Genomic DNA, 13,769 nt, shown 5'->3' with positions numbered 1-13,769 from the left:
TCCTGCCCCATTTTGGGCGATGAGCCAGCCCCACAGCCGTGGGGCCAGCCCAGGCTCTCTGTGACTTCCCCTCGAGGGGTTTTCCTGCAGCCTCCAGATTTTCCTCCCTGGTGAGGAAGAGCTCGGCTGTGCTGGCTGAGGAGTGATCCCGGTGCCCTGAACGTGCCGTTCCAGTGGCAGGGAATTGTTTCTGTTCTGCCAGGAATGCCAACCCTCCACCTGCAGCTCCCGGGTGTGGGTTGGGGCAGCAGCAATCCCTGCCCGGGGCTGTGGCAGCTCCCGGCCCGTCTGGAGCATCACCCAGCCCTGCTGGTGGCACCTTCCCCACCGCCGCGGGCACGAGGGGAGCAGGAAAAGCCAGGGATGGAGCGCTTCCATCCCTGCTCCTTTCTCCCGGCTGCTTTCCAGCAAGGCTGCGCCGGTAGCATCCCAAAAAACACCAACCGTGGTTTTTTCCCTGCTGTTCCCGTGGCTCTGCCGCCCCCGGGGGTCTCTGGGGGGAGCCTTCCTCCCCCCCCCCGCACCTCCATCGGGCTGAACCCCTCCCTGCTCATCCAGGGGGGTCCTGGGGGGTCTCGGGGTATCTCCCCCCTCCTTTCCCTGCGCTGCCCACGCCTCGCCCGGGCTGGGAGCGGCTCCGGCGCGACCCCCGCTCTTTGTCTGCGCCGCGCCCCTGCGCCCCCGCTCCCCTTTGTTGGGCACCGAGGGGCTTCGGAGAGCCCCCCCTCGCCGGGGCCGGGCCGAGGGGCGGGCGGAGGGAGGGAGGGAGGGAGGGAGGGAGGGAGGGAGGGAGGGAGGGAGGGAAGGAAGGAGGGAGGGAGGGAGGGGGCAGCTCCGGGCTCGCTCCGCGCTGCCGCTCCCTTGTCTGATGCTGCGCGGCCCCTTCCCCGCACGGAGAGCACCGGCATTAGGGATCCACCTCCCTCCCACCATCCACCCTGCCTCCCTCCCATCCCTCCCATCCATCCTCCATCCCTCCCATCCCTCCCGGCGCTCCATGCCCGGCTCCGCGCGGAGCCGCGCTCGGCCCGGCCGGGACCGGCATGTCCGAGCGGGGTGAGGCGGGCAGCTGCCCCCGCCGGGGCCGAGCCGGAGCCGGAGCCGGGCGCTGCAGAGCCGGGCTCGCCCCGGCAGCGAGCGGGGATGGAGCCGAGAGAGCCTCGGGGGGCGAGAGGGAGCGCCTGGCTCGGGCTGAGCCGCGTCCCTGAACCCTCGGGCTGATCCCGGGATTCTGGGCTGCTCCCGGAATCCTCGGGCTGCTCCCGGAATCCTTGGGCTGCTCCCTGAATCCTTAGGCTGCTCCCTGAATCCTTAGGCTGCTCCTGGAATTTTGGGCTGAATCTGGAATTCTGGGCTGCTCCCGGAATCCTTGGGCTGCTCCCTGAAGCCTTAGGCTGCTCCCGGAATTTTGGGCTGATCCTGGAATTCTGGGCTGCTCCCGGAATCTTTGGGCTGCTTCTGGAATTTTGGCTGCTCCCGGAATTTTGGGTTTCTCCCGCAACCCTTGGGCTGCTCCCGGAATCTTGGCTGCTCCCGGAATCCTTGCACTGATCCTGGAATTTTGGGCTTCTCTGGGAATCCTTGGGCTGCTCCTGGAATTTTGGCTGCTCCTGGAAATTTGCCTGCTCCCAGAATTTTGGGTTTCTCCTGGAATCTTGGCGTTCCTGGCTGCGAGGAGGGTCAGAGGCTGCTGTGTCCTGGAGGAGCCGCTGGACAGCGGAGGGAGCTCCGTGTGCCCGGAGCCAGGCTGGCCTGGATCTGAGAGGACATCCCAGAGGATCTGAGAGATTGTTCCAGAGGATCTGAGAGATTGTTCCAGAGGATCTGAGAGGTTATCCTGGAGGATCTGAGAGGTTATCACAGAGGATCTGAGAGGTTGTTCCAGAGGATCTGCAAGGATATCCTGGAGGATTCTTGAAGATATCCCGGAGGATCTCAGCAGTTATCCCCAAGGATCTCACAGGATATCCCAGAGGATCTGAGAGATTATCCCAGAGGATCTGAGAGGTTGTTCCAGAGGATCTGAGAGGATATCCTTGAGGATCCCTGAAGATATCCCAGAGGATCTCACAGGATATCCCAGAGGACAGCGATATTCCCAAGCCTGGCAGTGCTCCTGTGTCCTTGTCCTGGTGGGCTCAGCCACGGATTCGGAGCCCTCGGCGCTGAGATTCTGGTTTGCTTTCTGGGGATTTTGGTTTGCTTTCTGGGGATTTCGGTTTGCTTTCTGGGGGCACCCGTGGACTGACACCTCAGGCGCTGGCTGAGTGTCCCTGTGCCTCGGGAGCGGGCTGGAGCTGTCCCCAAGCTGTCCCCAAGGCCACGCCTCTGCCATGGCATCGCCGGGCGCGGAATCCTGAAGGTGCCCCCATCCCGCTGCCAGCCGAGATGGGAACCTCTGGGAAAACCTAGGCTGCCAAAAAACCACCCGGGCACAGAGGAGAGGCATCCACGTGAGCCGGGGGGTGACAGCCCAGCATGACAGCGTGCCAGCACCCCATGGCGCCGGGAGCCCTGGAGCGGGACCGGCTGTACCAGCACAAGGTGTCCCTGGTGGTGCGCTACTTCATGATCCCCTGCAACATCTGCCTCATCCTGCTGGCCACCTCCACGCTGGGATTCGCCGTGCTGCTCTTCCTCAATAACTGTAGGTGTCCCTGAGGGGGCAGGCTGGCCACGGGGCTGCTGGGGACAGCTCTGCTGGGGACAGCTCTGCTGGGGACAGCTCGGCTCCTGCCGGAGCTGCTCCTGCCCTGGGGACAGTCCTGGAGCTGCTCCTGCCTTGGGGACAGTCCTGGGATTGGCAGCTCTCTGCTGCCTTGGGGACAATCCCAGGATTGGCAGCTCCCTGCTCCGCACTCGGCTCTTCCCTTGGGGACAATCCCAGGATTGGCAGCTCCCTGCCCCATGCCTTGGGGACAATCCTGGAGCTGCTCCTGCCTTGGGGACAATCCCGGGATTGGCAGCTCCCTGCCCCACACTCGGCTCTTCCCTTGGGGACAATCGTCCTTGGGCAGCTCCTTGCTGCCCTGGGGACAATCCCAGGATGGGCAGCTCCCTGCCCCACGCCTTGGGGACAATCCCGGGGCTGGCAGCTCCCTGGTGCCTTGGGGACAATCCCGGCATTGGCAGCTCTCTGCTGCCTTGGGGACAATCCTGGAGCTGCTCCTGCCTTGGGGACAATCCCTGCATTGCCAGCTCCCTGCTCACACCTTGGGGACAATCCCGGGGCTGGCAGCTCCCTGCCCCACGCCTTGGGGACAATCCCGGGGCTGGCAGCTCCCTGCCCCACTTTTCCCTGGCAGGGAAGCGGGAGCAGAGCTGTGAGGGCGGCTCTGCGTGGGCCAGGACAGCTCCCACCTGCTGCTGCTGCTGCTGCTGCTGGCAGGCTGCATCCCAAATCCGGGTGGGGATCCGGGGATGGGGGTTTGGGAAGGGCTGGAGATGATCTGGGGGATGTGAGGATTTGGAAGATCTGTGATTGGGGGGAATGTGAGGATTTGGGAAGGGCAGGAGATGATCCAGGGGATGTGAGAATTTGGAAGGTCTGGTGCAGGTGATTTGGGGGGAATGTGAGGATTTGGGAATGGCAGGAGATGCTGGGGGGATGTGAGGATTTGGGAAGGGCAGGAGATGATCTGGGGGATGTGAGCATTTGGGAAGGGCAGGAGATGATCCGGGGGATGTGAGGGCTGCCCTGAGCTCTGGCCATGAATCTGATCCCTGGTGCAGCCCAGTGGATCCCTTGGCTGTGGATCCAGGATTTCTGCCTGGCTCCTGCTCCCCTTCCCAGGGAACATCCCATCTCCAGGCCAGCCCAGGGAGGGCAGGCAGACCCTGCAGCCGGGCTCTGGGGCGTGCAGCCCCTCCTGGGGGAGCTGAGCTGGGGATAAACCCTGGAAAACCCTCGGATGTCTCCACGGAGAGACATCCTGGGGTGGGGTTATCTCTGCCACAGCCCAGCTCCATCCCAAATCCCAAATCCCGGGGTTTGGGTGTTTCCCTGCAGCGTGGGAGGGGTTTTGGAGCCTGAGGGAGCTCAGCTCAGCTCCCCTGCTGCTCGGGGTCCCCAAACACAGCGGGGTGACAGGTGACCCTTCTGTGGTGACACCCACGGCCACCCCCAGTTCTGCTGCCCCTTCCTCCCACTTTTTGGGGGCTGCAGCATTCCTGCTGTGGGGTAACCTGCTGGGCAGGTGTGTGGGGTGGTCTCACAGCAGGACTGGCCTCACAGCCCCCCGGAGAGGGGGCAGGACAGGCTGGGGCAGACCCCAGCCCCGCCAGGCACCGGGGGCTGCTCCCAGATCCCAGAGACGCTCCAGGGGTTCCTGGGGCTGTCCCAAACTGGGCTTGGGTCATCCTGGGACCTCCTGGGAGCCAAACCTGCTCGGGGAGGGATGAAACAGCACCCCAAAAAGGGCTGGGGGCAGGGTTGTGCTTGAGGAACCGGTGACAGCTCCATTGGTACCTGGGGCTGTCCCAAACTGGATTTTGGTGATGCTGCCTCCCCTTCCTGCCGCTCCCTCCTGCCTCCAGGAGCTCCTGGGAGCCAAACCTGCTCATGGAGATAAACAGCATCTCATGGAGGGATAAACAGCACCCCAAAAAGGGTTGGGGGCAAGGTTGTGCTTGAGGAACCTGTGACAGCTCCATCAGTACCTGGGGACATCCCAAACTGGATTTTGGTGATGCTGCCTCCTGTTCCTGCCACTCCCTCCTGCCTCCAGGAGCTCCTGGGAGCCAAACCTGCTCGAGGAGGGAAAAACCAGCACCCCAAAAAGGGCTGGGGGCAGGGTTGTGCTTGAGGAACCGGTGACAGCTCCGTGGTTTTTGTTTCCTTGCAGACAAACCCAACAGTTACTTCACACAGACGCCGACGCCGCCGCGGGATGGTGAGTGCAGAGTGTGCCCAGGGCTTGGGGACAGCAGGAACCTGTCCTGGGCTGTCCTGTCCCCCAGGAAAACGGCTCCTGACCCCACTGATCCACGGGGATTTGGGGTCCCTCCCAGCCCGGCTGATCCCTGAGCCCTGGCAGTGCTGGGTTTGGGTGAGGAGGGAATGCAGGAACCCCTCCCTGTTCCCTTTTTCATGGATTTTTCTGGGATGCAGGATTTGGGTGAGGAGGGAGGGCAGGAGCCCCTCCCTGTTCCGTTTTCCCAGGGATTTTCTTGGGATGCAGGATTTGAATGAGGAGGGAGGGCAGGAACCCCTCAGTGCTCCCTTTTTCCATGGATTCTGTTGGGATGCAGGGTTTGAATGAGGAGGGAATGCAGGAGCCCCTCAGTGCTCCCTTTTTTCCAGGGATTTTCCTGGGATGCAGGATTTGGGTGAGGAGGGAGGGCAGGAACCCCTCCCTGTTCCCTTTTCCCAGGGATTTTCCTCCCTGGAAGCAGGGAAGGGCTGGAAAAGGTGAATTTCCTGCAGACTTGCATTTTCATTCTTGCCTCTCCCACCTTTCCTCTGGTTTCATGGAGAACTTTGGGGGTTTTTTTTGGGTTTTGTTTTGTTGGGTTTTTTTTGTTTTGTTTTGTTTTTGTGAGGTTCTTATCAGCCTCAGGAGCTGCTGGATGAGGGCAGGCAAGCCCAGGCTGAGATAAAACCATCACAGGAGCTTTGTTCCCTTTTAAACCCAGGCTTAAAACCCCTGCCTTTGCTGGCAGGCTCTCCCCCACCTTCAGGTGCACAGATAAGAGCCAACAAAAACCAGCAGCCAATTAATATTAATCTCCTCGTTGCCTTTTTTTTTTTTTTTTTCCCCCAATTTTTACCTCCCCTGCTGGGGGTGGGGGAGCAAAGGACGTGAGATAAAATGTGATTAATCTATAATTGGCCCGGGGAAAGGCATCTCGAGCGAAAAATAAACCCCCACGTGGGTGGAACTCCTTGCTCAGGGCTCCAAAACACCAACAGCCCGGCCCAGGCAGATGCCAGGCTTCCAAAAATCCCTGCTGGAGGTGGAGAAGTGCCCGTTTTGGGCAGAGAGCGCCTGCTGTGGGGTGCAGGAGGTGTTTTTGGGGGCCAGGGGACTCGGGGAGGGGGTGGGTTTGTGTTCTGCTCCTGCCCGGGCTGGGTTTGGTGTGCTTTGGGACAGGTTTGGGAAACGCTGGGGTTTGGGTGGGGAGGGGTCAGGAGATGGGGGGATGAAGGGGTGGGTAAACCTGGAGGGTTGGGGAGGTCCCTTCCCCCCTAAAAGCTGGGCAGGGTTAATGTCCAGCCTAGCAAAGCCGGGCAGGGTCACTGTCCAGCCTAACAAAGCCAGGCAGGGTCACTGTCCAGCCTAGCAAAGCCGGGCAGGGTCACTGTCCAGCCTAGCAAAGCCGGGCAGGGTCACTGTCCAGCCTAGCAAAGCCAAGCAGGGTCACTGTCCAGCCTAAAAAAACCGGGCCGGGTCACTGTCCACCCTAACAAAGCCAGGCAGGGTCACTGTCCAGCCTAAAAAAACTGGGCAGGGTCATTGTCCAGCCTAACAAAGCCAAGCAGGGTCACTGTCCAGCCTAGCAAAGCCAGAGCTCAGGTTTGGGGTGAAAAAGGGGCTGAAAAGCCAAGCAGGGTCACTGTCCAGCCTAGCAAAGCTGGGCAGGGTCACTGTCCAGCCTAACAAAGCCGGGCAGGATCACTGTCCAGCCTAGCAAAGCTGGGCAGGGTCACTGTCCAGCCTAGCAAAGCCAGCGCTCGGGTTTGGGGTGCAGGGAGCCCCCAGCCCCAGAAGTGGCAGCAGGGCAGGGTCAGTATTTGGGGCGGGGTTGGGCGGCTCCTCCTCGCTCCCCACCCGCCTGATGCCACCAATATTTAAATATTGATGAGCAGGGCGGAATAATTAACTATTGATAGGGCGGGGCTGACTATTTGAATATTGATGAGCGGGACTGAATAATTAAGTATTGATGGGGCGGGGCTGACTATTTGAATATTGATGAGCAGGACTGAATAATTAACTATTGATGGGGCGGGGCTGAATATTTAAATATTAATAGGGTGGGACCGACTATTTGAATATTGATGGGGCGGGGCTAAATATTTAAATATTGATAGGGCGGGGCTGAATATTTGAATATTGATGAGCAGGGCCGGGCTGGGGGACAGGAGCCGCCGGCCCAGCCGCTCTCCATGGCAACGGGCACCTCGCTCAGGCGGAATTAATTAATGCCCAGCCCGAATTAATTAGTGCCCCAGCCCAAACTATTAATGCCCCAGCCCAAACTAGTAATGCCCACCCCAAATTAATGCCCAGCCCGAATTAATTAATGCCCAATCTTGCCATTCCCAGGTGGCTGGTGGCCACTCCTGGGTGCCTGGTGGCCCCTCCCGGTGCCAGCTGTCCCTGCAGCCCTGGGCACCGCGGGCACCGCTGGGCACGGGGAGCTGGGGCCCCGCTAACGAAGCTGGGCTAATTAGGAGCTCGGGAAGTGGCCTGGCTGGGGGTTCCAAACTGGGAAAGGAGGCTCAGATGGGAGCTTGGGGAGGAATTCTTTCCTGGGAGGATGGGGAGGGCCTGGCGCTGCTTATTGCCTTTTTTCCCCTTTTTTTATCCTCTTTTTCCCCCTTTTTTATCCCCTTTTCCTCCCTTTTTTATCCCCTTTTCCTCCCTTTTTTATCCTCTTTTCCTCCCTTTTTAATCTTCATTTTTCCCCCTTTTTCTCCATATTTTTCCTGCCTTTTTATCCTTTTTTCCCCACCTTTCCCCCACCTTTTTTCCCTTGCCTTTTCCCCCGCCTTTCCCCTTTCCTTTTCCTATTTTTTCCTACCTTTTTTCCCCTCCTTCCCCCCCTTTTTTTCCTGCCCCTTCTCCCCCATTTTTCCCCTTTTCCCCCCCTTTTCCCTTCCCCTCCAAGCCAGCCCCATCTCCCCAGGCTCTGCTCCCCACTCCGTCCCCACTCCCCATCCCCTTCCCTGGGGATGAATCCCACAATTCCCATCCCCTGGAATTTTTAAACCTCATCTGCATTTTAAAAAAAACTCAAAGAAAGGGAAAGAGCAGCACTGGGAAGTGCAGGAGAGACTCAGACTCTTCAGAAAAATGATGAATCCCTTTAGATACCGGCGGGAGAGGAGGAGAATCCTTTTCCTTTTGATTTCCTGGGATTTATGGGATTTATCTGGTGCTGGGGTGGGAGAGGAGGAGAATCCTTTTCCTTTTGATTTATGGGATTTATCTGGTGCTGGGTTTGCAGCTCCAGAGTCTCCAGGCAGTCAAAGGCAAACGCGTGGGAATTGAAGTGTAAATGAGGGGTTGGATTTTGGGATTCCGCTTTTCCCTCATTCCCTGGGTCAGGCTCTGGTTCTGACGTGTGGGGTGCCCTGGGAGGGGGCACTGGGGGGCACTGGGGCAGGGGGCACCTCAAGGAATGGGTGGAGCTGTCCCGGGGAAGGGGGAAATTGGATTTTAGGGAAAGGTTTGGGGTCCCCTGGGTGTGTGTCCCCTTGTCCCCTGTGTGTGTCCCCGTGCCCCCCGTGTGTGTGTCCCTGTGCCCATGGGATGTCCTTGTGCCCATGGGATGCCCCTGTGCCTGCAGGGTGCCAGGGGGATGCTGTGTGGGTTTGGTGCCCCCCGTGTTTGTGTCCCTGTGCCCCTCATGTGTCCCCGTGCCCTCTGGATGTCCCTGTGCCTGCAGGGTGCCAGGGGGATGCTGTGTGGGTTTGGTGCCCCCCGTGTTTGTGTCCCTGTGCCCCTCATGTGTCCCCGTGCCCTCTGGATGTCCCTGTGCCTGCAGGGTGCAGGTTTGAGGCCATGTGTCCCTGTGCCCATTGGGATGTCCCTGTGCCTGCAGGGTGCTGGGGGATGCTGTGGGGTCTGGGGCCGTGTGTCCCCATGCCCATGGGATGTTCTTCTGCCCATTGGAATGTCCCCTGTGCCCACACGTGTCCCTGTGCCCGCAGGGTGCCGGGGCATGCTCTGTGGCTTCAGGGCCATGTGTCCCCATGCCCATTGGGATGTCCCTGTGCCCACACGTGTCCCTGTGCCCGCAGGGTGCCGGGGCATGCTCTGTGGGTTTGGTGACCCGTATGTGTGTGCGTCCCTGTGCCCACACGTGTCCCTGTGCCCGCAGGGTGCCGGGGCATGCTCTGTGGGTTTTGTGCCCCCCATGTGTGTGTGTCCCTGTGCCCATTGGGATGTCCCTGTGCCCGCAGGGTGCCGGGGCATGCTCTGTGGGTTTGGTGACCCGTATGTGTGTGCGTCCCTGTGCCCACACGTGTCCCTGTGCCCATTGGGATGTCCCTGTGCCCACACGTGTCCCTGTGCCCGCAGGGTGCCGGGGCATGCTCTGTGGCTTCGGGGCCGTGTGCGAGCGCAGCCCCTCGGAGCCGGGCCAGGCCTCGTGCGTGTGCAGGAAGGGTCCCTGTGCCCCCGTGGTGGCCCCGGTGTGCGGCTCCGACCACTCCACCTACAGCAACGAGTGCGAGCTGGACCGGGCGCAGTGCAACCAGCAGAGGAGGATCAAGGTGGTCAGCAAGGGACCCTGCGGTGAGTGGGGGGCGCTGGCGTGGCCCCAGGGCGGGCGGGGACACCTCGGGCGTGGCTGGAGGGGTGGGGACGGCGCTGGGGGCGCGGCGGGGATCGGCAGCGCTGCCCTGGGGTCAGCAGAGAGGGAGAAGGGGGAGAAACGGGGAAGTGGTGGGGAAATGGTGGAATAATGGTGGGGAAAATGGTGGGAAAGTGGTGGGGAAAATGATGGAGAAACGGTGGGAAAATGATGGAATAATAGTGGAAAAATGGGGAAATGGTGGAGAAATGGTGGGGAAAATGATGGGGAAATGGTGAGAAAATGGTGGGGAAATGGTGGAGAAATGGTGGGAAAATGATGGAGAAATGGAGGGGGAAATGGTGGGAAAATGATGGGGAAATGGTGGGGAAAATGATGGGAAATGGTGGCGAAATGATGGGGAAAATGGTGGAGAAATCGTGGGGGAATGGTGGAGAAATGATGGCCACAGGCTGGGCCAGCGACACCAAAGGCTGGGAAGGGACCCCAGCAAACTATGAGGAGGAAAAATGATGGAAAATTATCCATTACTGCTGGACTGGGGCTTTGGGAGGGATGGGTTTGGGGAATATTGGGATAGATTTGGGTCATTCCACAAGAGGAACGGGAGCACATCCTGTGCCAGGCTCTCACCTATGCTCTGTCCCCTCCTTGTCCCTCAGGCTCCAAAGATCCACTGAAGCTCTGGAAAATTATCCATTACTGCTGGATTGGGGCTTTTAGAGGGATGGGTTTGGGGGATATTGGGATAGATTTGGGTCATTCCACAAGAGGAACAGGACATCCCATGCCGCGCTCTCACCCGTGCCGTGCTGTCACCCGTGTCCCCCTCTGTCCCTCAGGCTCCAAAGATCCACTGAAGCTCTGGAAAATTATCCAGTGCTGCTGGATTGGGGCTTTTGGAGGGATGGGTTTGGGGGATATTGGGATATATTTGGGTTATTCCACGAGAGGAACAGGACATCCCATGCCATGCTCTCAGCCGTGCCCCCTCTCTGTCCCGCAGGCTCCAAGGACCCCTGCGCGGAGGTGACCTGCAGCTTTGGCAGCACGTGTGTCCCCTCCCCTGACGGCCAGGTGGCCAAGTGCGTGTGCCCCTCGTCGTGCAGCGGCGTCCCCGAGAGCCCCGTGTGCGGCAGCGACGGCCGCGACTACCGCAGCCAGTGCCACCTCAACAAGCACGCCTGCGACAAGCAGGAGAACGTCTTCAAGAAGTTCGACGGGCCCTGCGGTGAGGAGGGCGTGATCCGGGCAGGGGGGTGACCCCTTGGGGCACAGAGGAAGATTTTGGGGGGCTTTTGGGGGCCTCCAAATGGAAGGAGCAGAGTCTGGGATGCCCCGGTTTGGGCAGGGAGTGACCTTGGGCAGCAAGTGACTTCTTGGGACACAATGGAAGATTTGGGGGCTCTTGGGGTAATGCAGGGACAGAGCAGAACCTAAGAAGTCCCAATTTGGGCAGGGAGTGACTCCTTGGGACACAATGGAATATTTAGGAGCTCTTAGGGTAATGCAGGGATGGAGCAGAGCCTGGGAAGCCCCAGTTTGGGCAGGGAGTGACCTCAGGCAGGGATTGACCGTGCCAGAGGGCAGCAGGTGACTCCGTGAGGCACAAAGAAGATTTGGGAGCTCTTGGGTAATGCAGGGAAGGAGCAGAGCCTGGGAAGCCCCAATTTGGGCAGGGAGTGACCTTGGGCAGGGATTGACCGTGTCACAGGGCAGCAGGTGACTCCATGAGGCACAAAGAAGATTTGGGAGCTCTTGGGACTGTGCAGGGGATGGAGCAGAACCTGGGAAGCCCCGGTTTGGGCAGGGGGTGACCTTGGGCAGGGAGTGACCGTGCCAGAGGGCAGGGAGTGACTCCATGGGGCACAAGGAAGATTTGGGAGCTCTTGGGACCATGCAGGGGATGGAGCAGAACCTGGGAAGCCCCAGTTTGGGCAGGGGGTGACCTCGGGCAGGGAGTGACCTCGGGCAGGGAGTGACCTCGGGCAGGGAGTGGCCGTGCCAGAGGGCAGCAGGTGACTCCCACCCCACCCCACCCCGCTGCCCAGACCCGTGCCAGGCCGTGCCGAGCGAGCCGGGCCGCGTGTGCCGGGTGAACCCGCGGACGCGGCGGGCGGAGCTGCTGCCCCGGCCCGAGGGCTGTCCCCCGGGCAGGGACCCGGCCTGCGGCGACGACGGCGTCACCTACGACAGCGAGTGCGCCATGGCGCGCGCCGGCGCCATCCGGGGCATGGACATCCAGAAGGTGCGCTCGGGGCAGTGCCAGCCGCAGGGTGAGTGCCCTCCTCCTCGTCATCCTCTTCATCTTCATCCTCCTCATCCTCCTCCTCCTCCTCCCTCGGAGCATCCCCTTGGTGCCTGGAGGCTGTATTATATTTAAAATGCTAGTAGTTCTTTGCTAAATGTGTAGTATGTTCTTTTTAAATATATTCTTTAATATATTAATATATAAATAGATTTATATTAATATATTTATACATTATCTATATGTTAATATATGATACATTACTATATAGACTACATAATTTATATATTATATATAATATATAATATGTAATATATAATATATAATATATAATGTATTATATAAAAATGATATATAATATATGATATATTTTATATACTATGAAAATATATTATATATATTCATATATACTTTATATAATATATAAAGTATATATAAAAAAATATAATTGTGATATCTAAATGTATGAACATGTAAGTACATATCATACAATATATTAATTATATAATACATTATATACATTAAATATATATAAATAATTGCATCATAATATAAAAACGTATAAATATATATGGCATATTATATAAAATATTATATAATACATCATATATAATGTGTATAATAAACATTATATTATATATAATGTATATAATAATGTAATAATTCTAGAATGTGTATTATATAATACAATACATATATATTGTATTATATAGAATATATATTATGTATGAATATATAATGCATAATTATCATGTATAATTAATTATACTGTGTATTATGTATAATTAACATAATTCATTATAATACACTATATATTAATATAATAGTCTAAAGGCATCAGTACAGAACCTGAAAAACATAAAAGTTAAAATTTGAAGCATCTGTACAGAACCTGAAAAATATAAAAATTAAACCTTAAAGCATCTGTAGAGAACCTGAAAAACAAATGTTAAAACTTAAAGCATCAATACAGAAGCTGAAAAACATAAAGGTTAAAACTTTATGTTTTTTCAAGTTCTCTACAGTTCATCTGTAGAGAACTTGAAAAATACGAAAAAAAACCCACTAAAACATTTTAAAACCCCACAAAACCATGAAAACCCCCACTGAAGCCCCGCTGTGCCCTGTCCCCGCAGACAAGTGCCAGGAGGAGTGCAGGTTCAACGCGGTGTGCCTGAACCGGCGCGGGGCCGCGCGCTGCTCCTGCGAGCGCATCGCCTGCGACGGCGCCTTCCGGCCCCTGTGCGGCCGCGACGGCCGCACCTACGGCAGCGAGTGCCAGCGGCGCCGCGCCGAGTGCCTGCAGCAGCAGCACATCCCCGCCCGCCACAGCGGGCCCTGCGGTGAGCCCGCCGGGGGGCACGGCAGCTGGGGGCCCCAGGTTGTCCCATAGGGGCGGTGTCATGTAAGGGTGGTGGTCCCCAAGTTGTCCCATAGGGGTGGTGGTCCCCAGATTGTCCCACGGGGATGGTGTCATGTAGGGATGGTGGTCCCCAAGCTGTCCTGCAGGGGTGGTGTCATGTAGGGATGGTGGTCCTCAAGTTGTCCTGCAGGGGTGGTGTCATGTAGGGATGGTGATCTCCAAGTTCTCCTGTAGGGATGCTGTCATGTAGGGGTGGTGGTCCCCAAGTTGTCCCATAGGGGTGGTGGTCTCCAAATTGTTCTGTAAGGGTGGTGGTCCCCAAATTGTCCAGCAGGGATGCTGTCCTGTAAGGGTGGTGGTCCCTAAGTTGTCCCATAAGGGTGGTACCATGTGGCGGTGGTGGGTCCCAAGTTGTCTTACAGGGATGGTGTCATGTGGGGATGGTGGTCCCCAAGCTGTCCTGCAGGGATGGTGGGCCCCAAGTTGTCCTGTAGAGATGCTGTCCTGTAGGGATGGTGGTCCCCAAGTTGTCCCATGGGGTGATGTCATGTAGGGATGGTGGGTTGCAATTTGTACCTTAAGGATGGTGGTCTCCCAATTGTCCTGCAGGGGTGGTGGTTCCCTTCTGTCCTGCAGGGGTGGTGGTCCCCAAGTTGTCCTGCAGGGATGGTGTCA

General features: G+C 57.5%; 1 protein-coding gene across 1 annotated transcript in view; it reads left to right on the top strand.

Annotated features, from left to right (window-relative positions):
• Window positions 1-885: 885 nt before the first annotated feature.
• AGRN (agrin) overlaps window positions 886-13,769 on the top strand; it is a 61,561-nt gene continuing 48,677 nt past the window's right edge. Inside the window, 6 exon segments of the mRNA XM_064397455.1 lie at window positions 886-2,647; window positions 4,845-4,892; window positions 9,249-9,464; window positions 10,490-10,714; window positions 11,535-11,759; window positions 12,868-13,074. Coding sequence (XP_064253525.1) covers window positions 2,479-2,647; window positions 4,845-4,892; window positions 9,249-9,464; window positions 10,490-10,714; window positions 11,535-11,759; window positions 12,868-13,074 — 1,090 coding nt within the window. The 5' untranslated portion in view covers window positions 886-2,478.

Source organism: Passer domesticus, chromosome 22 (genome assembly GCF_036417665.1).
Source record: "Passer domesticus isolate bPasDom1 chromosome 22, bPasDom1.hap1, whole genome shotgun sequence".
NCBI classification, from domain to species: domain Eukaryota; kingdom Metazoa; phylum Chordata; class Aves; order Passeriformes; family Passeridae; genus Passer; species Passer domesticus.
Note: the sequence above shows the minus strand (reverse complement) of the source record. Positions and strands in the feature narration are given on the sequence as shown.